The sequence below is a fragment of the Scyliorhinus torazame genome, chromosome 11, assembly GCF_047496885.1.
Source record: "Scyliorhinus torazame isolate Kashiwa2021f chromosome 11, sScyTor2.1, whole genome shotgun sequence".
Taxonomy (NCBI): domain Eukaryota; kingdom Metazoa; phylum Chordata; class Chondrichthyes; order Carcharhiniformes; family Scyliorhinidae; genus Scyliorhinus; species Scyliorhinus torazame.
This window is the reverse complement of record NC_092717.1, coordinates 44780524-44808149: the sequence shown is the minus strand read 5'-3', so window position 1 is coordinate 44808149 and position 27626 is coordinate 44780524. Positions and strand designations below refer to the sequence as shown.

The window sequence follows — 27626 nt, the reverse complement described above, 5'->3', positions numbered from 1 at the left end:
TATCCCCATAACCCAGTAACCCCACCCAACACTAAGGGAAATTTTGTGAGCAATTTATCATGGCCAATCCACCTAACCTGCACATCTTTGGACCATGGGAGGAAACCGGAGCACCCAGAGGAAACCCACGCACACACGGGTTGAATGTGCAGACTCCGCACAGACAGTGACCCAAGCCGGGAATCGAACCTGCGTCCCTGGAGCTGTGAAGCAATTGTGCTAACCACCATGCTACCGTGCTACCCTATTCAATACCCTCCTAACGTTTGAAAAGAGCTGCCTCCCTCTCAGGAACCCCGTCTGATCTTCACCTATCACCTTCGGGAGGCACTCCTCCAGCCTACAACATTTTCTATTTTAACGCATAAAACTGATTAAACACAGTAGGTAGAACAACAACATCAAACATTACAACCCAGCAAAAATGTAAACAGTTCCCTCCCCAGGCCCAGCACCTCCAGTCCATCCATTTCATAGGTGAATCCATCCAAATGTTCTCATAAGTTCCCCAGTCCCTCAAAAACTTACTTGCTTCCTCCGGTGTATCAAATAGTGCTCTTGGCCTTCACACGTGACCTACAAACCAGCAGGGTACAACACCTCGAATCATAATTTGTTCCTAAATAGGGCCGCTTTGACCCTATTGAACCCGGCCTGTCATTTGGACAACTCTGCTCCCAGGTCATGGTGAATGCAAACCGCATGCCTTCCCACGTTCACTGTCTCATCTCCTTTGGCCACCGCAAAATCTTCTCCTGATCCAGGTATTGGTGCAGCAGCACAATGATCGCCCTTGGCAACTCTCCCGCTTTCGGCTTCCTCCTCAGCGACCTGTGTGCCCGATTCACTTCAGGAGGTCGGTCGAAGACCCCCTCCCCCACTAATGTCTCAAACATCCTCGCCATGTGCTTTGTGGCCTGCGTTCCCTCGATCCCTTCAGGCAGCCCCACGATCCTGTGATTCTGCCTCCTTAACCAGTCCTCCAGATCATGCACCTTCTCTCTTAACTTCTTCTGGCCTTCCACCATCAGCAGCATTTCTGCCTTCAACGAGACCAACCGATCTTCATGGTTAACCACTGACTCCTCCACCTTCTGGGGCGTCGCATTCTGTGCTTCCAACCTTTGCTCCACTCTCTCTATGGCTGCACAAATCGGCCCGGCCACCCTGGCCAGGTCCTCCTGAGGCCTCCTTCCTCTGCTGCTGAAAATTAGCTGTCAGAAACTCCACCAATTGTCCCGTTGACCATTGTGCGGGCAATGACATCACAGAGCTCTCCGCAACTTTTTCCACTGTTGCACTTCGAGAGTCCTCCTAGTCTGACTATTGTCCCTTATTTGTTGCACTCTTCGGTCCTGTGCATTCCCTACCGAAGGAGACTTCTTAGTTCTCTGTACGTTTACACTTTCTACCCAAGTAACCCCCCCCCCCCCCACAAAAAGGGTAAAAGGACCAAAACAATTCCACCTCTGTCAAGAGCCACTGAATGTGCGACCACTTACTCCATGGCCACCACCGGAAGTCCAAAACTCTATTTTATCTTGATTAGATTTCCTGAGCCAAGTGTTTGAAAGGGGTAACTCTTAGCACTATTGCCTCATTGGTAGATAAATCCAAAGTGACAGCATAATATCTGTTAATACGCACAACTTGAGATACAAGCACATTAATGGAAACAAGATTTAAACTTCATAGCCTCGATTCAAGGTCCCACTGATATAGGTTTAGAAAATAAGCCACCTGACATCGAATGCCAGGTGCAAGGCACTGAATTTTAGCAAGTTATTTAAGGGGAAAGGTGATAACATGAAACGCATGTGAAATACACATTTACATATCTTTAGCCTGTAAACAGAACACGTGTAGTAAGGTTTTATGAACTGTTTGTCTCCTGATTCCATTCACATCACATTTTTAACCTGATCTCATTTTCAAACCACAATGCATAGGCCATTTTATTTAAAATCTCGCTGTCGCATATTATTTTCCTCAGAAGAGGTTTGTACACAATAATTATATCATCAATCTGCAAATGCAACCAGGATGTAGGAGTTGATTGTCACAATCACTTTGCATTTGGAAAAAAATGTTGAAAATGATAAAGGGTTTTACATAGGTTTGTTTGCACATTGTTGAAAACTAACAGACTGGTTTAATTAATTGGCCTGGGTTTCTGTACAACAATGTCCTAATTCTGTCAGAGCGTTAACATATCGTACTTGTTCTTATCTCCTCTACCAGATTCTTGCACATAGTCATTTCCAAACTTTAATCTTCAGGAGGAAAAAAATGAAGTGTCGGTAAAAGCGCTGTCATATTAGAAGATAAACACTGTAGTTACTTATCAAAGACTACAGTATTTGCTTCACTAATGAACAGCATAGTTTATATTGAATTCACTGTTTTGTTAGAAAAAAACTATTCCAAATCTGCAAGATCTATGTCCGAGGTGGCAGAAACATCTAGTCCCACACACACACAGTTGGTAAGTGCACACCGCATTTTGTGAAATAGAGACGTAAGCGACTGCATTTGATCTGTACTGAGTGACTGACCTCAGTCAAACCCGTGGGAAGAACAAGATAGGGCCCCCTGAGCTAGAAAATTGAAAGATCACCCAGAGTTCCATCTCCTGACCCGCTCTCTAACAATTGGTGCTGAAAAATGAATTATAGCTTTAGCTTTAGCTCAGCACCGAGCTCCATTTTCATGTTATATAGCCGACTGACAATCACTGTCCAGGATCGAACATAAATAATGGGCAACGTCAACTCAGCCTTCGCCTGCTGTCACATTTGAGGTCTGGGGGCTTGTGGTCAGCATGTGGTCTTCCCATTCCCTTTCATCCCGCCCCCCAACGTGACTATCATTTTACAAGGGACAGCGGAGGCATTGGGTGGCCGCACACCCATGGGCCTATCGAGCTGCTGGACTACCCGCTTGGCGTGGGCCTACAGCTGCCGCAAGTAGAATAATGGCAAGGGTGGAATGAGGCCCTTATGTGGCCTTTAATTAGGATTATTATTAGATGTAGAACTATAACTAGCATAAGATCAGAAAAATTGGAGTAGGAAAAGGCCATTCGGCCCATCGGACCTGCTACACCCTTCAATAATCTGACAGCTAATCTGATTGTACCTTCATTCCATTTTCCTGGCTGTCCCCAATAAGCCTTAATTCACTTGTTGATCAAAAATTTCACTCAGCCTTGAATATATTCAATGACTAAGCCTCCACTGCTCTCTGCGGAAGAGAATTAGTCTCTGAGAAATTTGTCCTCATCGCCATCCTAAATGTGAGAACCCTTATTTTTAAACTGTGCCCATTGTTCTCGATTCCCCCATGAGAAGAAACATATTTTCAGCATCTATCTTGTCAAGCATCCTCAGAATCTTACCTGTTTCAATAAGATCATCCACTCATTATTTTAAGCTGCAATGAATATAGGCTCAACCTATACTGGGGCCGCATGGTAACACAGTGGTTAGCACTATTGCTTCAGAGCACCTGGAAACCTGGGTTTGATTGGTTTGGATCACTGTCTGTGCGGATCTGCACCATTCACCCCGTGTGTGCGTGGGTTTCCTCCGGGTGCTCTAGTTTCCTCCCACAGTCCAAAGATGTACAGGTTAGGTGGGTTGTCCATGCTAAATTGCGCTTAGTGTCCCCAAAGGTTAGGTGGGGTTACTGGGTTACGGGGATAGGGTGGAGGTGTGGGCTTAAGGAGTGTGCTCTTCCCAAGAACCGGTGCAGACCCAATGGTCCGAATGGCCTCCTTCTGCACTGTAAATTCTATGAACCTCCTCCATATTTCTGTGTAAGACATCCCTTCTCTTGATACAATACCCAGTCTCGCATGGCCTGCTTTCTAGTTGCTTCCTCATCATATTATTCCAAAAAGCCATCCAGTACGGAGGGGCAGCACGGTAGCATTGTGGATAGCACAATTGCTTCACAGCTCCAGGGTCCCAGGTTCGATTCCGGCTTGGGTCACTGTCTGTGCGGAGTCTGCACATCCTCCCCGTGTGTGCGTGGGTTTCCTCCGGGTGCTCCGGTTTCCTTCCACAGTCCAAAGATGTGCAGGTTAGGTGGATTGGCCATGATGAATTGCCCTTAGTGTCCAAAATTGCCCTTAGTGTTGGGTGGGGTTACTGGGTTATGGGGATAGGGTGGAGGTGTTGACCTTGGGTAGGGTGCTCTTTCCAAGAGCCGGTGCAGACTCGATGGGCCAAATAGCCTCCTTCTGCACTGTAAATTCTATGATAATCTATGAGTACATATTCCAGGAATTCCTCCTGTCCGGTATTGGTGCCCAATCTAAATGCAGATTAAAGTCATCAATAATTAGAGATGTTCCTGTATCAAATATGTCTAATTTCCTGTTTAATGCCATCCCTAAAATCACCACTATTGTTTGAGGATTTACGATCCCCCCTAAGATTTTTTGCCCCTTGGTGTTTCTCAGCTCTCCCCAAACAGATTCCACATTGTCAGAGCTCATATCCTTCCTCACTATTGTGTTAATTTTATTGTTAACCAGCAATGCAAGCCCACTGTCCTTTCCATTTTGTCTGTCCTTCCCAAATACTGAATACCCTGGATGTTCAGTTCCCATCCCTGGTCACCCTGCAGCCATGTCTCCATAACCCTGTTTATATCTTACCCATTTACATCTACCTGTGCAATTAATTCATCCACTCTCTGTAGTTTCTTACAGTCTTGGGCCGAACAATTGCCATACCAAGCTGTGATACAGCCAGGTAGAATGTTTTCTATGGTGCATCTATAAAATTGGTAAGAGTCATTGCAAACATGCTGAATTTCCTTAGTTTCCTGAGGAAGTATATAGGCTCTGATGTCCTTTCTTGGTCATAGCGTGAACATGGGTGGACCGATTGTTGATGATTTGTAATCACCTAGTAATTTGAAGCTGTCAACCATCTCCACCATGACATCATTGATGCAGACAGGGTGTGTACGACACTTTGTGTCCATGACCAGCTCCTTAGTTTTACTTTCATTGAGAGAGAGAGATTGTTGACATTGCACCATGCCACTAAGTTCTCTTTCTCCTTCCTGTACTCTAACTTATCGTTGTTTGAGATCCGACCACGCTACGGTCGTGTCATCAGCAAACTTGTAGGTTGTAGTTGGATCCAAATTTTACCACACAATCGTGTAGGTATAGGGAGTATAGTAGGGGGCTAAATATGCAGCCTTGCAGGGCCCGGTATTGAGGACTATCGTGGAGGAGGTGGTGTTGTTTATCCTTTACCGGTTGTGGCGGTATGCAAATTGCTGTAGATCAAGGCATTCTGGGAATATGGAGTTGATATGTCTCACGACTAACCTCTCGAAGCACTTCATAATGGTAGATGTCAGAGTTGCCGGTCGGTAGTCTTTGGGACATGTTGCCTGGTTCTTCTTTGGCGCAGGTATGACAGTGGTCATCTTGATGCAGGTGGGAACTTTGGAACAGAGTATGGAGAGGTTGAAGATATCTGCGAACACACCCGCCAGTTGGCCCACGTAGGATCTGACTGTACGACCGGGGACTCCGTCAGCACCCATTGCTTTCCGTGCGTTCACTTTCAAGAAGGCCCATCTAGCTTCTGAGACTGTGACTGAAGCTATGGGTGTATCCAAGGCTGTTGGGGCAGTTGACAACGAATCTTTGGCTTCCTTCTCGAACCGAGCATAGACTACACTGAGTTCATCAGGGAGCAGTGCTCTGCTGCCAGAGATTCTACTCGGCTTTGCTTTGTAGCCCGTTATATTGTTTAAGTACTGCCACAATCGATGAGAGTTTGTGTTGTTAGTCTGGGACTCTAGCTTAGTCTGGTAATGTCGCTTGGCATCCCTGATGGCTTTGCGGAGGTCGTACCTAGATTCCTTGTACAGGTCAGGATCACCCATCCTGAAGCCTCAGACCTGGACTTGCTCACTAAATCAGCTGCTTCCAGCATTACTCTTGAATCCTGATGTCACCTCAGGAGCTGCAAACACCAAGCTAACTCTCAGATTTCTCACTGTACTCTTGCACTGTTTTCAACCCCCCGACAATCAGCTCTCTCCCTTGCAGTCTCTACTCCAGCTCTAGGTGCGACTGACTGTCTGTCCCGGTGTCCTCCTCTCGCACTCTCATCTAGGTGCTGCTGACTGTCTGTCCCGGTGTCCTCCTCTCGCACTCTCATCTAGGTGCTGCTGACTGTCTGTCCCGGTGTCCTCCTCTCGCACTCTCATCTAGGTGCTGCTGACTGTCTGTCCCGGTGTCCTCCTCTCGCACTCTCCTCTAGGTGCTGCTGACTGTCTGTCCCTTGTCCTCCTCTCGCACTCTCCTCTAGGTGCTGCTGACTGTCTGTCCCGGTGTCCTCCTCTCGCACTCTCCTCTAGGTGCTGCTGACTGTCTGTCCCGGTGTCCTCCTCTCGCACTCTCCTCTAGGTGCTGCTGACTGTCTGTCCCTTGCCCTCCTCTCGCACTCTCCTGTAGGTGCCGCTGACTGTCTGTCCCGGTGTCCTCCTCTCGCACGCTCATCTAGGTGCTACTGACTGTCTGTCCTGGTGTCCTCCTCTCGCACTCTCCTCTAGGTGCTGCTGACTGTCTGTCCCTTGTCCTCCTCTCGCACTCTCCTCTAGGTGCTGCTGACTGTCTGTCCCGGTGTCCTCCTCTCGCACTCTCCTCTAGCTGCTGCTGACTGTCTGTCCCTTGTCCTCCTCTCGCACTCTCCTCTAGGTGCGACTGACTGTCTGTCCCGGTGTCCTCCTCTCGCACTCTCCTCTAGGTGCCGCTGACTGTCTGTCCCGGTGTCCTCCTCTCGCACTCTCCTCTAGGTGCTGCTGACTGTCTGTCCCTTGTCCTCCTCTCGCACTCTCCTCTAGGTGCCGCTGACTGTCTGTCCCGGTGTCCTCCTCTCGCACGCTCATCTAGGTGCTCCTGACTGTCTGTCCCGGTGTCCTCCTCTCGCACTCTCATCTAGGTGCTGCTGACTGTCTGTCCCGGTGTCCTCCTCTCGCACTCTCATCTAGGTGCTGCTGACTGTCTGTCCCGGTGTCCTCCTCTCGCACTCTCCTCTAGGTGCTGCTGACTGTCTGTCCCTTGTCCTCCTCTCGCACTCTCCTCTAGGTGCTGCTGACTGTCTGTCCCGGTGTCCTCCTCTCGCACTCTCCTCTAGGTGCTGCTGACTGTCTGTCCCGGTGTCCTCCTCTCGCACGCTCATCTAGGTGCTGCTGACTGTCTGTACCGGTGTGGTCCTCTCGCACTCTCCTCTAGGTGCCGCTGACTGTCTGTCCCGGTGTCCTCCTCTCGCACTCTCCTCTAGGTGCTGCTGACTGTCTGTCCCGGTGTCCTCCTCTCGCACTCTCCTCTAGGTGCCGCTGACTGTCTGTCCCGGTGTCCTCCTCTCGCACTCTCCTCTAGGTGCTGCTGACTGTCTGTCCCTTGTCCTCCTCTCGCACTCTCCTCTAGGTGCTGCTGACTGTCTGTCCCGGTGTCCTCCTCTCGCACTCTCATCTAGGTGCTGCTGACTGTCTGTCCCTTGTCCTCCTCTCGCACTCTCCTCTAGGTGCTGCTGACTGTCTGTCCCGGTGTCCTCCTCTCGCACTCTCCTCTAGGTGCCGCTGACTGTCTGTCCCGGTGTCCTCCTCTCGCACTCTCCTCTAGGTGCTGCTGACTGTCTGTCCCTTGTCCTCCTCTCGCACTCTCCTCTAGGTGCTGCTGACTGTCTGTCCCGGTGTCCTCCTCTCGCACTCTCATCTAGGTGCTGCTGACTGTCTGTCCCTTGTCCTCCTCTCGCACTCTCCTCTAGGTGCTGCTGACTGTCTGTCCCTTGTCCTCCTCTCGCACTCTCCTCTAGGTGCCGCTGACTGTCTGTCCCGGTGTCCTCCTCTCGCACTCTCATCTAGGTGCCGCTGACTGTCTGTCCCGGTGTCCTCCTCTCGCACGCTCATCTAGGTGCGACTGACTGTCTGTCCCGGTGTCCTCCTCTCGCACTCTCCTCTAGGTGCTGCTGACTGTCTGTCCCGGTGACCTCCTCTCGCACGCTCATCTAGGTGCCGCTGACTGTCTGTCCCGGTGTCCTCCTCTCGCACTCTCATCTAGGTGCAACTGACTGTCTGTCCGCTGTCCTCCTCTCGCACTCTCCTCTAGGTGCCGCTGACTGTCTGTCCCGGTGTCCTCCTCTCGCACTCTCCTCTAGGTGCCGCTGACTGTCTGTCCCGGTGTCCTCCTCTCGCACTCTCCTCTAGGTGCTGCTGGCTGTCTGTCCCGGTGTCCTCCTCTCGCACTCTCCTCTAGGTGCCGCTGACTGTCTGTCCCGGTGTCCTCCTCTCGCACTCTCCTCTAGGTGCCGCTGACTGTCTGTCCCGGTGTCCTCCTCTCGCACTCTCCTCTAGGTGCTGCTGACTGTCTGTCCCGGTGTCCTCCTCTCGCACTCTCCTCTAGGTGCCGCTGACTGTCTGTCCCGGTGTCCTCCTCTCGCACTCTCTTCTAGGTGCCGCTGACTGTCTGTCCCGGTGTCCTCCTCTCGCACTCTCCTCTAGGTGCTGCTGACTGTCTGTCCCTTGTCCTCCTCTCGCACTCTCCTCTATGTGCTGCTGACTGTCTGTCCCTTGTCCTCCTCTCGCACTCTCCTCTAGGTGCTGCTGACTGTCTGTCCCTTGTCCTCCTCTCGCACTCTCCTCTAGGTGCTGCTGACTGTCTGTCCCGGTGTCCTCCTCTCGCACTCTCCTCTAGGTGCTGCTGACTGTCTGTCCCGGTGTCCTCCTCTCGCACTCTCATCTAGGTGCGACTGACTGTCTGTCCCGGTGTCCTCCTCTCGCACTCTCATCTAGGCGCGACTGACTGTCTGTCCCGGTGTCCTCCTCTCGCACTCTCATCTAGGTGCTGCTGACTGTCTGTCCCTTGTCCTCCTCTCGCACTCTCATCTAGGTGCTGCTGACTGTCTGTCCCGGTGTCCTCCTCTCGCACTCTCATCTAGGTGCTGCTGACTCTCTGTCCGTTGTCCTCCTCTCGCACTCTCTTCTAGGCGCGACTGACTGTCTGTCCCGGTGTCCTCCTCTCGCACTCTCATCTAGGTGCTGCTGACTGTCTGTCCCTTGTCCTCCTCTCGCACTCTCCTCTAGGTGCTGCTGACTGTCTGTCCCGGTGTCCTCCTCTCGCACGCTCATCTAGGTGCGACTGACTGTCTGTCCCGGTGTCCTCCTCTCGCACTCTCATCTAGGTGCGACTGGCTGTCTGTCCGCTGTCTTCCTCTCGCACTCTCCTCTAGGTGCTGCTGACTGTCTGTCCCGGTGTCCTCCTCTTGCACTCTCATCTAGGTGCTGCTGACTGTCTGTCCCTTGTCCTCCTCTCGCACTCTCCTCTAGGTGCGACTGACTGTCTGTCCCGGTGTCCTCCTCTCGCACTCTCCTCTAGGTGCTGCTGACTGTCTGTCCCTTGTCCTCCTCTCGCACTCTCCTCTAGGTGCTGCTGACTGTCTGTCCCGGTGTCCTCCTCTCGCACTCTCATCTAGGTGCGACTGACTGTCTGTCCCGGTGTCCTCCTCTCGCACTCTCCTCTAGGTGCTGCTGACTGTCTGTCCCTTGCCCTCCTCTCGCACTCTCCTCTAGGTGCCGCTGACTGTCTGTCCTGGTGTCCTCCTCTCGCACTCTCCCCGAGGTGCTGCTGACTGTCTGTCCCTTGTCCTCCTTTCGCACTCTCCTCTAGGTGCCGCTGACTGTCTGTCCCGGTGTCCTCCTCTCGCACTCTCATCTAGGTGCTGCTGACTGTCTGTACCTTGTCCTCCTCTTGCACTCTCCTCTAGGTGCTGCTGACTGTCTGTCCCGGTGTCCTCCTCTCGCACTCTCCTCTAGGTGCTGCTGACTGTCTGTCCCGGTGTCCTCCTCTCGCACTCTCCTCTAGGTGCCGCTGACTGTCTGTCCCGGTGTCCTCCTCTCGCACTCTCCTCTAGGTGCTGCTGACTGTCTGTCCCGGTGTCCTCCTCTCGCACTCTCCTCTAGGTGCCGCTGACTGTCTGTCCCGGTGTCCTCCTCTCGCACTCTCATCTAGGTGCGACTGACTGTCTGTCCCGGTGTCCTCCTCTCGCACTCTCCTCTAGGTGCCGCTGACTGTCTGTCCCGGTGTCCTCCTCTCGCACTCTCATCTAGGTGCGACTGACTGTCTGTCCCTTGTCCTCCTCTCGCACTCTCCTCTAGGTGCCGCTGACTGTCTGTCCCGGTGTCCTCCTCTCGCACTCTCATCTAGGTGCTGCTGACTGTCTGTCCTGGTGTCCTCCTCTCGCACTCTCCTCTAGGCGCTGCTGACTGTCTGTCCCAGTGTCCTCCTCTCGCACTCTCCTCTAGGTGCTGCTGACTGTCTGTCCCTTGTCCTCCTCTCGCACTCTCCTCTAGGTGCTGCTGACTGTCTGTCCCGGTGTCCTCCTCTCGCACTCTCCTCTAGGTGCTGCTGACTGTCTGTCCCGGTGTCCTCCTCTCGCACGCTCATCTAGGTGCTGCTGACTGTCTGTCCCGGTGTCCTCCTCTCGCACTCTCCTCTAGGTGCCGCTGACTGTCTGTCCCGGTGTCCTCCTCTCGCACTCTCCTCTAGGTGCTGCTGACTGTCTGTCCCGGTGTCCTCCTCTCGCACTCTCATCTAGGTGCTGCTGACTGTCTGTCCCTTGTCCTCCTCTCGCACTCTCCTCTAGGTGCTGCTGACTGTCTGTCCCTTGTCCTCCTCTCGCACTCTCCTCTAGGTGCCGCTGACTGTCTGTCCCGGTGTCCTCCTCTCGCACTCTCCTCTAGGTGCCGCTGACTGTCTGTCCCGGTGTCCTCCTCTCGCACGCTCATCTAGGTGCGACTGACTGTCTGTCCCGGTGTCCTCCTCTCGCACTCTCCTCTAGGTGCTGCTGACTGTCTGTCCCGGTGTCCTCCTCTCGCACGCTCATCTAGGTGCGACTGACTGTCTGTCCCGGTGTCCTCCTCTCGCACTCTCCTCTAGGTGCGACTGACTGTCTGTCCCGGTGTCCTCCTCTCGCACTCTCATCTAGGTGCCGCTGACTGTCTGTCCCGGTGTCCTCCTCTCGCACTCTCCTCTAGGTGCCGCTGACTGTCTGTCCCGGTGTCCTCCTCTCGCACTGTCCTCTAGGTGCTGCTGACTGTCTGTCCCGGTGTCCTCCTCTCGCACTCTCCTCTAGGTGCTGCTGACTGTCTGTCCCTTGCCCTCCTCTCGCACTCTCCTCTAGGTGCCGCTGACTGTCTGTCCTGGTGTCCTCCTCTCGCACTCTCCCCGAGGTGCTGCTGACTGTCTGTCCCTTGTCCTCCTTTCGCACTCTCCTCTAGGTGCCGCTGACTGTCTGTCCCGGTGTCCTCCTCTCGCACTCTCATCTAGGTGCTGCTGACTGTCTGTACCTTGTCCTCCTCTTGCACTCTCCTCTAGGTGCTGCTGACTGTCTGTCCCGGTGTCCTCCTCTCGCACTCTCCTCTAGGTGCTGCTGACTGTCTGTCCCGGTGTCCTCCTCTCGCACTCTCCTCTAGGTGCCGCTGACTGTCTGTCCCGGTGTCCTCCTCTCGCACTCTCCTCTAGGTGCTGCTGACTGTCTGTCCCGGTGTCCTCCTCTCGCACTCTCCTCTAGGTGCCGCTGACTGTCTGTCCCGGTGTCCTCCTCTCGCACTCTCATCTAGGTGCGACTGACTGTCTGTCCCGGTGTCCTCCTCTCGCACTCTCCTCTAGGTGCCGCTGACTGTCTGTCCCGGTGTCCTCCTCTCGCACTCTCATCTAGGTGCGACTGACTGTCTGTCCCTTGTCCTCCTCTCGCACTCTCCTCTAGGTGCCGCTGACTGTCTGTCCCGGTGTCCTCCTCTCGCACTCTCATCTAGGTGCTGCTGACTGTCTGTCCTGGTGTCCTCCTCTCGCACTCTCCTCTAGGCGCTGCTGACTGTCTGTCCCAGTGTCCTCCTCTCGCACTCTCCTCTAGGTGCTGCTGACTGTCTGTCCCTTGTCCTCCTCTCGCACTCTCCTCTAGGTGCTGCTGACTGTCTGTCCCGGTGTCCTCCTCTCGCACTCTCCTCTAGGTGCTGCTGACTGTCTGTCCCGGTGTCCTCCTCTCGCACGCTCATCTAGGTGCTGCTGACTGTCTGTCCCGGTGTCCTCCTCTCGCACTCTCCTCTAGGTGCCGCTGACTGTCTGTCCCGGTGTCCTCCTCTCGCACTCTCCTCTAGGTGCTGCTGACTGTCTGTCCCGGTGTCCTCCTCTCGCACTCTCATCTAGGTGCTGCTGACTGTCTGTCCCTTGTCCTCCTCTCGCACTCTCCTCTAGGTGCTGCTGACTGTCTGTCCCTTGTCCTCCTCTCGCACTCTCCTCTAGGTGCCGCTGACTGTCTGTCCCGGTGTCCTCCTCTCGCACTCTCCTCTAGGTGCCGCTGACTGTCTGTCCCGGTGTCCTCCTCTCGCACGCTCATCTAGGTGCGACTGACTGTCTGTCCCGGTGTCCTCCTCTCGCACTCTCCTCTAGGTGCTGCTGACTGTCTGTCCCGGTGTCCTCCTCTCGCACGCTCATCTAGGTGCGACTGACTGTCTGTCCCGGTGTCCTCCTCTCGCACTCTCCTCTAGGTGCGACTGACTGTCTGTCCCGGTGTCCTCCTCTCGCACTCTCATCTAGGTGCCGCTGACTGTCTGTCCCGGTGTCCTCCTCTCGCACTCTCCTCTAGGTGCCGCTGACTGTCTGTCCCGGTGTCCTCCTCTCGCACTGTCCTCTAGGTGCTGCTGACTGTCTGTCCCGGTGTCCTCCTCTCGCACTCTCCTCTAGGTGCTGCTGACTGTCTGTCCCGGTGTCCTCCTCTCGCACGCTCATCTAGGTGCGACTGACTGTCTGTCCCGGTGTCCTCCTCTCGCACTCTCCTCTAGGTGCGCCTGACTGTCTGTCCCGGTGTCCTCCTCTCGCACTCTCATCTAGGTGCCGCTGACTGTCTGTCCCGGTGTCCTCCTCTCGCACTCTCATCTAGGTGCAACTGACTGTCTGTCCGCTGTCCTCCTCTCGCACTCTCCTCTAGGTGCCGCTGACTGTCTGTCCCGGTGTCCTCCTCTCGCACTCTCCTCTAGGTGCCGCTGACTGTCTGTCCCGGTGTCCTCCTCTCGCACTCTCCTCTAGGTGCTGCTGACTGTCTGTCCCGGTGTCCTCCTCTCGCACTCTCCTCTAGGTGCCGCTGACTGTCTGTCCCGGTGTCCTCCTCTCGCACTCTCCTCTAGGCACTGCTGACTGTCTGTCCCGGTGTCCTCTGCTTGCCCTCTCCTCTACGTGCTTCTGTCTTTGGCTATGTCTTTGGCATGTGGCTGTGAGAACAGTTGTGGTCCGTCTCCCCATTTGGGGACCAGTTGGGCTCCTTCCTCCAACCGCAGTGCCTGCAGAGATGCAGTGGCAGCCGTCATCACTGGGAGCTGGAACGCACATGCTCTGTCAAACGGGCTGAGAGAGCTGAGGATAGTGAAGTTCCTGCAAGCTGCATGGAACCCTCATTCTCCTCTTGAACATCTTCTGACCTTAGTGTGCTTTCCCACTGATATGCAGGTTTCTGTTGCTGGGGATTAGAGGGCTGGGCAAGGAGGCAGATGGAAATCCATCCAAGCCCAACAGGATGCCCAGGCAGCAGGATTGTCCGCCATCGCCAGGGTGCCACAGGTCCAGGGGTAGTGGATGGCACACATATTGCCCTGCGCTCACCGGGCCATCTGGGAGTGCCCTACATTAAAAGAAAGGGGTTCTGCTCCCTGAACATACAGCTTGTGTGCGACTACAACATGAAGATCATGCACTTCCCAGGGAGTGTGACTGACAGCTACATCCTGGGGCAGTTGGTTATCCCTGGCCTCTTCGAGGACCACTCCAGGATGGGCGGCTGGCTCTTGGGAGATAAGGGGTACCAGCTGAGGACCTGGCTGATGATCCAATATGGAGACCGGAGACCGAAGCGGAGACCCGCTACAACTAGGCCCATGAGGCCACCCGGACTGTCTTTGAGCAGTGCATCTGACTCCTCAAGATGCGGTTCCGATGCCTCGACCGCTCCGGTGGTGCCCTGCAGTACACCCCCGGAGGGTCGCTCGCTTTGTGGTGGTCTACTGTGTCCGCCACAACCTTGCACAGCAGCGGGGCGATGAGCTAGAGTTTGGTGATGAGGACCATGTGACCACCACCGAGGATGAGGAAGTGGATGAGGATGATGAGGCGGCGCTGGACTAGCAGGGGCTGGAGGATGATCCCAAAGAGGAACCTGAGGGCCAGCCGGAGACTGCAGGACAGGCAGCAACAGCAAGAGTCCGGCAAGCACGGTAGCATGGTGGTTAGCACAATTCCTTCACAGCTCCAGGGTCCCAGATTCGATTCCGGCTTGGGTCACTGTCTGTGCGGAGTCAGCACATCCTCCCCGTGTGTGTGTGTGGGTTTCCTCCGGGTGCTCCGGTTTCCTCCCACAGTCCAAAGATGTGCAGGTTAGGTGGATTGGCCATGATAAATTGCCCTTAGTGTCCAAAATTGCCTTAAGTGTTGGGTGGGGTTACTGGGTTATGGGGATAGGGTGGAGGTGTTGACATTGACTGGGGTGCTCTTTCCAAGAGCCGGTGCAGACTCGATGGGCCAAATGGCCTCCTTCTGCACTGTAAATTCTATGATAAAAGCCCGGAGGGCCAGATACCCTCATACTCATCCGATTCACAAAAGATTGGCCTGGTCCATCGTTGATACTTTACCCACCCCACTCCCATCTCCCACTCTTCCAGGGTATGTGTTACATCACCCCGGGGTGCTGGGACTGTGTCGGCACCATCAGCGGGTCACTGTCGAGGGCGGGGGGGGTCTGATGATAACCCGCAGAGAGCTGAGGGCCGATGTTCCTCAATCTATGCCATTGTCTGACCCCTGCCTGTCTGCTGAGTGCTCACTCATACCCATCACCCACAGACGTGTTTCCCCAGGATGTACGTCTGAGGTAGAGGTAGTCAGCTGCTTACCCCGCCCCATGGCCTTCGATACCCAGTGGCAGGCAGCCTCTGGGGGCTCTGGGCCCGGAGGGCCCCCAACATACTAGATGACGGCAGATGCACAGCTGTACTGCCCTATCCCGTGTGCTGACCTCGAGATGTGTCCTCATCAGACAGGTCAAACTCAGGGGAGCTGGTGACCTTGTCGCCGCTCCATGGAATGGGTCCGGGTTGGCACCCAGCTCCCCTTCCTCCCGGTCTGTGTCCATAGGGCCCTGGAATTCACCTGGGATGGAGGAGCAGCTGTCCCTGGACTATATGCCTCTGCCAGCCCTAGCGGCTCCCCGATGTCTGCACTAAGGCTTTGACGCCATCGGCGATGCTCCTCAGCGATTGGGCCATACTCTGCAGTGACTGGGACAAGCTCCACAGCGCCTCGGCCATTGCCATCTGAGAGCAGGACATGTCCCGCAGCTACTCATCAAGGCCGTTGGTGTCTATTCACCCGTCCTGCCCAGTCGGTGTAGGTCATTGACCTTCTTATAGCACTGGAGGCCAGTCCTCCTCATCACCCTCCCAGAGCTTAACGCCACCTCATCCCAGGCAGCACTGGCTGCCCTGTCACATTTTCAGTCAAGGGGTGGGATTCTCCCCTACCCGGCGGGGCGGGGGGTTCCGGAATAATGGAGTGGCGGGAACCACTCCAGCGTCGGGTCGCCCCAAAGATGCGGAATTCTCCGCACCTTTAGGGGCCAAGCCCTCACCTTGAGGCGCTAGGCCCGCGCCGGAGTGGTTTCCGCTCCACCGGCTGGCGGGAAAGGCCTTTGGCGCCACGCCAGCCAGCGCCGAAAGGTCTTCGCCGGGCGACGCACGCGCGGGAGCGCAGCGGCCGTTCACGGCATCCCTACGCATGCGCAGGGGAGGGGGTCTCTTCCGCCTCCGCCATAGTGAAGACCATGGCGAAGGCGGATCGCGGGCCAGGCCACCATGGGGGCATCCCCCGGGGCCAGATTTCCCCGCGCCCCCCCCCAGGACCCCGGAGCCTGCCGGCGCCGTCTTGACCCGCCATTCAAAAGGAGGTTTAATCCACGCCGGTGGGCGAGGGTTGACAGCGGCGGGACTTCGGCCCATCACGGGCCGGAGAATCGCCAGGGGTGGGCCTGCCGACCGGCCCGATTCCCGCCCCCGCCGAATCTCCGTTGGCGGAGAATTCGGGACACGCCGGGGGCGGGATTCACGGTGGGGGTTCGGAGAATCCCGCCCAAGCTCTTTCTATCCCAAAGTTAAATTGTTCGCACATAGGACATGAAGTCTGTTTAATTTCCAGTTTATTGGCGAAAATTGTCAATCTCTTTAATATAAACTGAGAATATTACAACTGTCAAAAATAGCCCTTTCTCCCAACGTGTTGATTGCAGTGTAATTGTTTCGAATTCAGTTGAGGCTAGTTGTTTTCTTGCCTCTACTCCAGAGACTGCCGTGTTTTTTGAAATGATTGCCCTAGCAGCAATCTGTCTTTTTTTTTCATCTGACCTGCATCAGTGGGTTATGTTCACCAGAACAAAGCCAGGAAGCTGTCAAAATCACAGATGGGGAGAATTGATTAATTGCCAATGGGGTAGAATAGAAAAAGAACTTGCATTTATATGGTGTAATTCACATCCTTGGGGTATCCCATAGCGCTTCACAGTCAATCAATTATATTTTAAGTGTGGTCACTGTTTTGCTTGCAGAGGCAACACCTGCCACACAAGGTGCCATAAATGGCAATGACATTGATAATTGGGACTGTTAGTTGAGAGATGAACATTGGCAAGGACATGGGGGGGGGAATTTCCTGTTTTTGTCTGAAGAAGTGTCATAAAATCTTGTGCACCCACTGAAATAGATAGTTTGTTTTAATGTCTCAGCCTAAATCAGCACCTTTGACAATTCAACATTAGTAGTGCACTAAGTGGCCACCCAGATTACATACTGGTGCGTGTAGCAGACCTTAGACTGACAACCTTCTGGCTCAGAGGTGAGCATGTTCACACAGAGCCAAGCTGACACAGCTCGAAGACTTGTGCCACCAAATGGTTGTACTGGTCACTCATCAGTTGAGAACAGACCTTTTCTGGCCAGGATCACAATCATAATTGAGCATCACTTCAATTTTGTGCATATGACACAATCCTATTCATGGCGATAATTAGGCATTACTGCCTGAATCTGAGTCAGATCTAATATAAATGATAAAGAGAATGAGCATAGCTAGTTCAACTCTTAGAACTAAAAAGGTGCTTAGCTTTATGACATTAGGTAAAATAGGAACAATCTTATCAATACTTTGAAGGATCTTACAAATAAAGATCTAGTGGACCCTCTCAGAAATTTAGTTTGCAATTAAACAATAAAACTGTTTTTCTTTTATTTTTCTTTAGGTGGCCAGCTTTGGTGCACAATGACGAAAATGCTATTGGAAGGTGAGGAATTGGTTGCATTTGCTGTGGAATTTGACTCAAGGCTGCAAGCTGTCAGCCAAATGGCCATCACAGAGGGCATGTATCCAGCACGTCTCCTGGACACAATACAGCTGCTCCCCCAACAAGCAGCCATGGCATCCATTTTACCTACAGCAATTGTAAACAGTAAGTTTAAAATTCATGCTTTTCGTCGTGAATCTGACTTTTGTTTTTAAAGGAGCATAACTGTGCTTGTTGTAACAAGACAGAAATTAATTTTAATCTGCCTTTGCAAAATTTAGTATAGAGCAAGAAGAGCCTTATGTTGAAAATTAAATGAGAAAAGTTGGTGTGATAATAAAATGGGATTTCATTTCCTTGCGCTCTTACCAATTTTTACGTAAAATTACAGAAAGGAGAATTTTCACCTAGTACCACTGTATCTTGTTAAAATACTTTTTCTCATATACACCAAATCAACTAATAAGAATGCTGTATAGTTAGCCAAATACGTGCTGTGACTATTGCTTTAAGATATAACACTATGCTTTTTGGCAGAAAAGCTGAGAAACTTCAGCCCAGTTGGCTTTAATGAAACAACATGAGGAACATTAATGGCCTAAACCCAGACTCTATACAAATCACTGATATATCATCTTGTATATCATCTGTTCTCTTGCACCATTACAAGCACATTTTGTGATATTTATCTCATGAATCATGTTTCTTTGTACTTTGCATTTGATAAATGTACATGTTATGTCTTGTATGATGTCCCAAACCCGTGCAGTTTTTCTTAAAAGAACACTGTCATCTTGACAAGCCTTTGGAAACCTGAGGGAAGAGAGTAAAGTAGAAGGGTGTTATTTTCTTCATGGCATTATCTTGTAAACTCATTGGTGCTTTTTGTTGCAATTTCCACCATCTCATTGTACACAATTGAAAAAATACTTACAGTGCAAGTACCCCCCTTAAAATCTTGTGATGACAAAGAAAAAGGCACAATGAGCCAAGGGAACTGACCATTACTTTTGGTGTCATAGATTTTAATTGTTCTATTAGTAGGTGCTCTTACAATCACGGATGAGACCACGGGCGAACCTTTCAGCGTGGGGGGGCGGGGGGGGGGGGGGGGGAGGGGATAATGAATGGGCCACTTGTTATACACTCTGTCTGATTTTCCTTCCATTTAAAATCAATGGAAAGGTGAAACAGGAAACGTATAACAGGCTGGTGATCCACTCCTGTTCCTTCCATGCCCTTGTGGACATTAAATGTTTTGTACCATGTCTGTTTGGAATATAGGATTTCTTTGAACAATTTCACATAGATGGAAAGCAAAAACTAGAGATACTGGAAATGTGAAAGATGAACAGAAAATACCGGCAGGTCAATCAGCATCTTTGAAGGGGACAAAGTTTGTGTGCAAACCCTCTGTCAAAGCAAATGGCCTGTGCTTGAAACTTCTGTGACATTCATTCCTCTGTTTCCTCCATGGATGCTGCCTGACCAGCATTTTCTGTTTTTGTTGTGCAGAGGTAGAGACTGCCTTGCCAAGGTCAAAGATTAGAGAGTTACCAATTTAACAAAACTTTGGCAGAATGGGGACAGAACAAAGGTTTTATTCATTTTATACTTTTCAGCAAATAATTGTAATATAACCAAAATTCATCATATCTTTGCTTACAAAGAGGGCAGCACGGTGGCACAGTGGTAACACTGCAGCCTCACGGCGCCGAGGTCCCAGGTTCGATCCCGGCTCTGGGTCACTGTCCATGTGGAGTTTGCACATTCTCCCTGTGTTTGCATGGGTTTCGCCCCCACAACCCAAAAGATGTGCAGGGTAGGTGGATTGGCCATGCTAAATTGGCCCTTGATTGAAAAAATGAATTGGGTACTCTAAATTTATTTTTAAAAAATCTTTGCTTACAAGAAACTTCATATGATGGACTTTTCATTATTGCTTAATTTTAACAAAAACGTAAGAGGAACCAGTTCATAAATTGCTGAAGATTATTTCACAATCTTGAGGAAGACAAAAAGACATAGCCTCAAAATCATTTTGATGACTTAGAACTGCCTGATTTCATCCATACTATAATACGCATCTATTCTTTCATTGCAGAGGATATCTTTCCATGCAAGTCATGTGGAATTTGGTACCGCAGTGAACGCAACCTGCAGGCTCACCTCATGTACTACTGCAGTGGGAGACAAAGGGAAGCATCCTCAATAAAAGAGGAGAAAGAGGCTGGTCCTCTTCAGCAACCATGCCCTTACCCACAATGCAGCAAGAGCTTTCCCAATGCCAGGGCTCTTGAAATTCACATGAATTCACACAGTGGTAAGAGTCACCATGGGATAATTTGAATTTTGCATTGTCAATTCACTGATAGCTGCAAAATGGAGTTTAGAAAGTTACATAGGCTGGACTGAAGGAATAACTTAGGATGATGTTTCTAGCCTGTTACATTGTAATCACAGTATTCAACGATAGTAAATGATTTGAATAGCACTATATCTCAGACCAGCCGTTACAAAACACAACTAAAAATGCAGCTTTATGCTAAATGTGGAAGTTGCAGTATCCCTATTGAAGCCTTATCAGAGTATTAGTACATGTGCATGTGTTAGATAAGTTGACTTAAATTAATAGCAACCTACCTCAATGAAAGTACATTCTGGAGCAATCATTATTTGCCCAGTTAAGCTGTTCATTCATGGTAAAAAAAAATTAATGGAACAACGTTTATTAATTGGCACTTTGTAGGTGGTACAATGCTAATAGTAGAAACCTATCAATAATAATAAATATATGTAATAGGATGCTACGGCAAGGTGGGATGGCACTTGCAATTGCCCCACGTGCTGAATTGCAGATTTAACAAGGGAAGACCAAATGCCAATTCACAAAGAGTGGGGAAAATTAATGGAAGATGTTCCTGGCTGGTTAACCAATGGTTAGTTTTTAAACAGCAGCCACCTGCAGATGCTGTCTTGGAGACCAGGGAAAAAAAGACAAGGGAGCAAAAACAGCAAACGGAGGGGATGTTACCCATCCCTGCCACCCTCTCCCCCCCCTCCCCCCCCACCCCCACCCCACCACTGCAAAAACAAAAATTATGTTTTGACCAAATATACTTCCTACCATTTTTAATGCAAATTCACTGAGATGATTGCATTTTTATACATCATTTCATAGGGTGTCACTGAATAGGTATTACTCCTGTCTGGTGGCACCTTAGCGATGTGGTTCATTAGCTGAAATGTTTACCCATTTTTCAAGTGTTAAATGCCAATCAAGCTGTGTATTTCCGACATTTTCTATCTTTTTCTTAGGATGCTTGGAATTTGTACTTATTTTAAATGTCAGCTGCTGAAGTTGGTTTGGGTTTTATTATTGTATGTGGTAAATACATACCTACGGTAATGCTAATTTCGTATCCACCTAAAATGGAACAACAAATGCAAGTGTCCCTGTTGTAATGTAGCTATAATAACTGGGCTCCTGTAAACCAAAGTCGCCTTTCTAGTTTATGCAGACAAATGGGGCTTGATTTTAACTTAGGAGCAGGAATGCAGAAATGATGATGTGCCCACCTGGGAGTGGCAACTGACAGGCTTAGTGACACCGAGCTATTAAATCAGACCCAGGTCTGGAGTATGGTTTCTGTGAAAGTTGCAGGATGAAATCTTTGTCAAGGGAGGTCAGAGGAAATCTGGGGCACAGGAGGCCCAAGTATTTGTTTGTGGAGTTCAGGGTGCACTCTTGCGCCATCAGCTCACAAGGTACTTTAAACAATGAAACTCACTTCACTCAGCCTCTGCTGTTTTTATTGGCTACTGCTCCAAGCAGTTTGCCAGACAAGGAAACCACCATTGCTCCCATGCTCAGGTGTAAGGTTAAATATATTGAAGTAACCGGAGCCTGAACCGCATATTTAAAGAGAAGTCTGCCAGCTTTGAGTGGGTACACTTCCCGTCTGCAATTGAGGGCTGGATGTTACAACCCCCAGGCCAGGATGCCGAGATTGCACATGTCTACCCATCCCCACTCCCACCAATATTTTACCAGAAGCATTGATGGCTTTGGGAATCCGAAACAGTTGAGGCACTCCTCCTTCAAGGCGAGTTGTAAATCCCAGCAGTTGCTGGGACCAGAGAGATGCCAGCCATTGGATTCACCAGCAGTTCTTGAGGAAGGACTTACTCTTCCAAGGGGGGGGGCAAGTGCCCAGCTCAAGCCAATTGACCGCACTATGGCCCTTAAATGGATGTGGGACCAGTTGGCCAAACAAGTGGCAGGCTCAGCCCTGGCTTTCACCCCATTAAATCAGGTGGGGAGAATTAAAATTGAGGTTGTTATATTCAGATTTTTCTTTGTCCTTTCACATGCATTGCATTAATTTTCTTAAATTAATATAAACTCAACTGCAGATCATTGACAAATTGATATTGTGTGTTTCAAAAGAATGAGGAAATAAAATTGGGACCATGTTGCATCATATTGTGATGGAATATGGCTCATTCCTTCAGTTCCACCTATGCTGTGTTCTCAACCTCAGGTGAACCACCATCAGGGAGACCAAATACACAAAGACAGAAAAGTTGAGCGAAAGTCACTTCCCTCCAGATCCGATGATATTAGATTCGCTTCATGGTTGATTAATTATTTTCTTTATATTATGTTCAAGTGAAATAAATAAAATTATATTTTTTGCGAGTGTATATTAATTTAAAAAATACAATGGGGAAAGACAACATTCTGTTCCATATTAGGAAAGAAAGTACTTTGTTTCACAATGTTGTACTGAAATATTTAAATGTGATTTGTTGCCAACTTTTCTATTTGAAAAATGGTGTGTTTAGCAAAAGATTTGTATTGAATAAAAATTAATACCACAAAGATAACATCTCTTCTTATTGTCTATATTCAAAATAGGAATCTATTTTAATATGCCTTTAACCTTTTTGAGTGTTGGACCTCTTTTGTATTATTTAAAGTAGATAACTATGGTAAATTTTCCATTTGGATGGTCCCAATAGACGACATACATACACTGGGAAATTGTACATGCACACAGTCCATGAGTTCCTTCTATTTACCAGGCCCATACGGTGGGAAAACTTATACTATATTTTTGCTGTTAGGTAATCGCCACTAAATGCTTTCTCTTAAAAGCTCCCGTGCTGGTTTTCTCCTTCCTGGTTTTATAAATATATATTTACAAATATTGTTTAATTGGAGATGATACCTTATTTGGAAGTAGCTGCGAAGCAATTGCACAATCAGAGGTTCTGGGAAAGTTAGAACTCACAGAAGTGATGGTCAAGGGAATCCTGCGATTGCATTATAACTTTTCAACCGTTTCAGTGCCTCCTGTTTTAGTTAATACAACACTTGATTTGATCAGGGCATAATTTGATTTGGTCAGTGTAATAAAAGATTAACGGGTTATGAGGCAAAACCTTAATTGCAGTTAAAAAGAGTTAGATATGCACTTAAAGATGCTTTATCCTGCAAGCTATAGACCAAAAGCTGAAAGGTGGGATTCGGCTGCATAACCCCTTTGGCACATATCAATAGTCCAAATGGACTCCTGCTGTGCTGTAAATCTTTCAAAAAGATTTTCCCCAAGTACACAGATCCACCAAACCTTTGTGTTTGCCACAAAGCAGCGCGGGAAATATTATTTCTTTGATAATTTCTTAATAATTTATATTGCAATAAACAAATAAATAATGTGATGAAGTCCCTAGGGTGTAAAATGGCTAGTCCATCCTGTATTTAATAAATAAACACAATCTATGTTGTTGTATGTCCTTTACACAAAAGAGAGGCTGTCTGATCTTTTGCATTATTAGTGGTTCCCCTTCAATTAAACATGGCTAAAGCACCTTAAAATATCATTAAATGAGTATAATAATCTGGAATTGATGGCTGACAGCATTAACGAACAAATGCTTAACTTTATATGACATTGCATTGTCTGCTGTTTCAATGCAGGCATTAACTCATTTGTTTTAAAAGAGTTCATGTGTGCATTATAATAGCAGACAGAGGAACATCATCCTAATGAGGCAACCATTTATCCACCACACTTGTGGATCATCATTTCTGACTTCAATCTTCTCCTATCTTAGCAATACCAAGTTTATCAAAACCCTCCCTGATCATTGTTTCGTAGAAGACAGAGGGACATAGGGACATTAAAAGACTGAATTCTAGTCAGCTTTTCATTTGCTAAATACTACATGCATTGTTAATATTGTACTTTGTTAAAACAAAATTGACAATTTCAAGGAAATCAATGACAAAGTTTATCAATATGCAAAAAACTACATGGCAGATGTATTATTTGATTAACTTTCCATTGCAAAATCTACTGTCAGTTCGTAATGGAACTACAATAGTGAAAATATTTTCTTTCTGAACAGGTTTGAAAGTTGAAGAGTCCCCTTCTGCTGGTGCCAGCCTGAAGTGTACCATCTGTGAGTTCATAGCAGACAATGTGCTGAGCTTCCAACACCATGTACTCACTCACCTCACACCAGCTGCCTTCAAATGCAGTCACTGCCACTTTGGTTTCCAGAACCATAGGAAGCTGCTGCAACACCAGGAGCTCCATCACAGTCAGGGCAGGAGGCTGCGAAGGGAAAGCGAAACCGAACACGTGCCACTCGACAATGAAGATGCTTTTCAGCCAACAGCAGCAGATACAGCAAGCAGACAGGAGGTCCCACCTTGTCCAGGAGTCAGCCAGAATAAGGAAGTGTGCTCTGACACTGAAAGTGAAAAGGTGGAGAAAAATGTACAGCTGGGTGTAACAAATCTGAAGAATGAAACACAAACTGGAGGAAACAGGCAGAGTTTTCCATACACCAGAATCAAATCAGAGCCATCCAGCCCACGGCTTGCTTCTTCTCCAATTCAACCCAATATAGGATCCAATGTCCCAATGGGTCCCTTCCTTTCACAGTTTGCCCTCTCCCAGGATATTTCCATGGTTCCTCAAGCTTCTGAAATCCTAGCTAAAATGTCTGAACTGGTACATCGCAGGTTAAGACAGGGTGGAAACAACTATCCACCTGTCATTTACAGTCCACTAGTACCAAAAGGGGCTATTTGCTTTGAATGCAATATCACTTTCAATAATTTGGATAATTACTTGGTTCACAAGAAGCATTACTGCAGCACCCGATGGCAGCATGTAGCTAAGTCATCAGACTTTGCCAACCCCAGTGAAAAGGTGCCAGAGACAGTAAGTCCCAGCAGTGGGCACAGTCCCATTAACATTCACGGTGCCCTTTGTCATCTACCTGATCCTGAAAATCCACTTCTTCAGTCAACCAGCATCAACTCCTCTGCAGTCCCAGATGCAGCAGGCTCCAATGGAAAAAGTCCAGAAAAGGAAAGTTCAGTGCAGTTGAAGAAAGAGTCAGCTACCAGCAGCAGTGATGAACAACTCAATGGAAAGTCCAAGGATGTGAAGAGCCCCAGCGCTCCCATAATGGACATTGCTAATGATCCGAATAAAACGACATGTGAAGCATGCAACATAACTTTTAGTAGGCATGAAACATTTGCTGTGCACAAACAATACTACTGTGCGTCACGCCATGATCCACCAATGAAACGGATGGCAGCAAATAAAGTACCAGCAATGCAAAGAGCCATACGTAGTCGCAAGCGGCGGAAGATGTATGAGATGTCACTCCCAGAACAGGAACAAAGATCACAGATAGTCCACCAAGCTTTCCTTAGTATGTCAGCCATGGGTAGCCCTGGAACATCTTCTCAAGAGTCACAGGAGAATCCAGGTGAAACCTCCCACCAGAGGTGTGATATGTTTCTTGGAAAGCAAATGGAGTCCTCGGTCTCTGGGGCTAGAAACATTACTTCCGCCAAGTGCAGTACAGCACTACCTGTAGTTGCCAATATGGAGCTGGATCTTCCAATGGATCTAAGCAAAAAATGTTCACCTCAATCTGAGAAAACAACCTGTTCTCCTAAAAGACTTTTGGACTACCATGAATGTACTGTCTGCAAGATTAGTTTTAACAAAGTAGAACGTTACCTTGCTCATAAGCAAAATTTTTGCCCAGGAATGTGTGTCCAACGTGGTGAAGTAGGCCATTTTGAACAAACAAAATTTCAAGAGCAGCAGAGAGAAGATGCTTTAGTGAAAAGTGAAGCAATCAGCCCTGCAAGCAGCAATGAAAGAAATATAATTGAATGTGAGAAAAATGAAAATTCGAAGCACATCTCCCCAAATGGAAATATATTCCCCCCACAGTTAGCAGCGCTCCATGGGCTGAAAGCTTTCAATGAGGCAGCTCAGATAATTTCTACTAAGGAAGAAAACAAGAATTTGCTTTATCCAAATTGCCTTTATCCTGGAGCAATAAAAAAAATGACAGGGAATGAGCAGTTATCTCCATATTATGGAATTAAGCCCACTGACTATATCTCGGGAGCTGTTTTCATACGCAGTGAGATAGACGAACTGGTGCAAGCCACGCGTGATAGGATTGATCCTACTAGAGACCAGCCTGTATCTAATGGATGTTCTCCACAGAAGAAGGAACCTGTTCCATCAATACCAAAGAGCAGGGGCATGATAGCAGTCAATGGAGGAATAAAACAGGAAGATAGGCCTTTCCAGGGCAACCCACATCAAGATAGCTTATCCCAGAGTTTCCAACAAGCAGATGGCCAGGAATCTCCTCCATGGGCATCTGAGAATCCTGTCCCTGCAAATGAAAATGCCTCACCCACAGCTAAAGCTTCATTAGAAGAGCAATTAGTCCACACACCAAAAAACATTGGTGGTTCTGCCCAGCCCACAAACAGTGGGAAATACTGTCGCCTCTGTGACATTCAGTTCAATAACTTGTCTAACTTTATAACCCACAAGAAGTTCTACTGCTCATCACATGCTGCAGAACATGTCAAATGAAAATTACTGTCATGCACTGCATCCATCTGTAGTATAGTGCTAGCCATGCACAGTTTATATAAAAAAAAGAAAAAAGAAAAAATTGCTGCTTGAGTTACATCAGGACAGTTACATCAGGACAATCAAGGGATAGCTGTGTAGTTCAATGGCTTGAGGCTAGTCTGTCATTTCATAATGCTGTTCATAAGTCTTGATATTAATGTGAAATGTCAGTGCTATTTTTCACCAGAATTAATTTATTTTCCAAGCAGTATTCATAGCTGTGGTTAAATTTCAATTTTTATTTTAAAAAGTTTATACTGAAATTGTTTTTAACATTATTGTATAGTTATTCTCGTGTAACAATTACGGTTTGCACTGTAGAGAGAGGTCCGAGTCACATACATAGAGACAGTATTTGTAGGTAAACTGGTGAGGTAAAGCACTTGTGTCTTCGAATATCCCTGTATTTGTTGCAACTTTGCTGTACATGCCAGAATATAAGTTGCATTCATTTTAAGACTGCAAACGCCAGAAGGTATTACAAGCCTTAAAAACTAAAGTGGCATCTAAATTCCATTTCATATTTAATTCATTTTCAGTCCTAAATTGCAGCTTATATATCAGCATATACAGTAATTAGTAGGCTTTGCATAAGATGATATATATGTAGCAGTTTGTTCCTATCCATTTTCTTAAAACTGAAGTATGTATGTTTTATTGAAGTTGTTAACTTTCCTGTATAGTAAACTGTACTGTACTTTACTTTGCTGATGCTTTTGTCTCACTTTTGAAACATTTGCTGTTAAATGCAAAATTTAATATGAAGAACATTACTGGAAGCAGTATTGAACAGTGGTTGAAACCTTCCTGCTGTATTTTATTGAAAATATAATTAATAGTTGCAGTTTGCTGTTGCAAAAATCATTTTGGGGACAATAAAATCTGAATAATGGAGTACCAATACTGCAACTGGTGATAAAACAAATATTGTTCTACTTCTGATAGAAATTATTTCTCAACAATGTTGTTACTATGCATGTATATGGATGGAATAAAGATTCCATAAAGCAAGAGAACCTTACATGGCTTGCCTCATTGTTGTACACGAGGTGACATTTTTCATCGTTATGCGTAACCATTTCAGGACTATTTTATCGAGGCACTTTGCTCCAAGGTTGAGATTCTCCATTTAGCATTTTCTGATCGGGATTCCCGATTTGGCAGAGAATGGAGAATCGAGGGGGATAATGGGTTTGGCAAACTCATTGTGCGTGCTGTGGAGTCAGGGGAGGGG

The 27626-nt window shown here is 48.7% G+C and overlaps 1 protein-coding gene across 1 annotated transcript in view; it reads left to right on the top strand.

Moving 5' to 3' along the window:
* zfpm2a (zinc finger protein, FOG family member 2a) overlaps window positions 1-27413 on the top strand; it is a 1126129-nt gene extending 1098716 nt beyond the window's left edge. Inside the window, exons 6-8 of the mRNA XM_072467215.1 lie at window positions 17370-17576; window positions 19516-19734; window positions 23829-27413. Coding sequence (XP_072323316.1) covers window positions 17370-17576; window positions 19516-19734; window positions 23829-26350 — 2948 coding nt within the window. The 3' untranslated portion in view covers window positions 26351-27413. The remainder of the gene's footprint in view (window positions 1-17369; window positions 17577-19515; window positions 19735-23828) is intronic.
* Window positions 27414-27626: the final 213 nt, after the last annotated feature.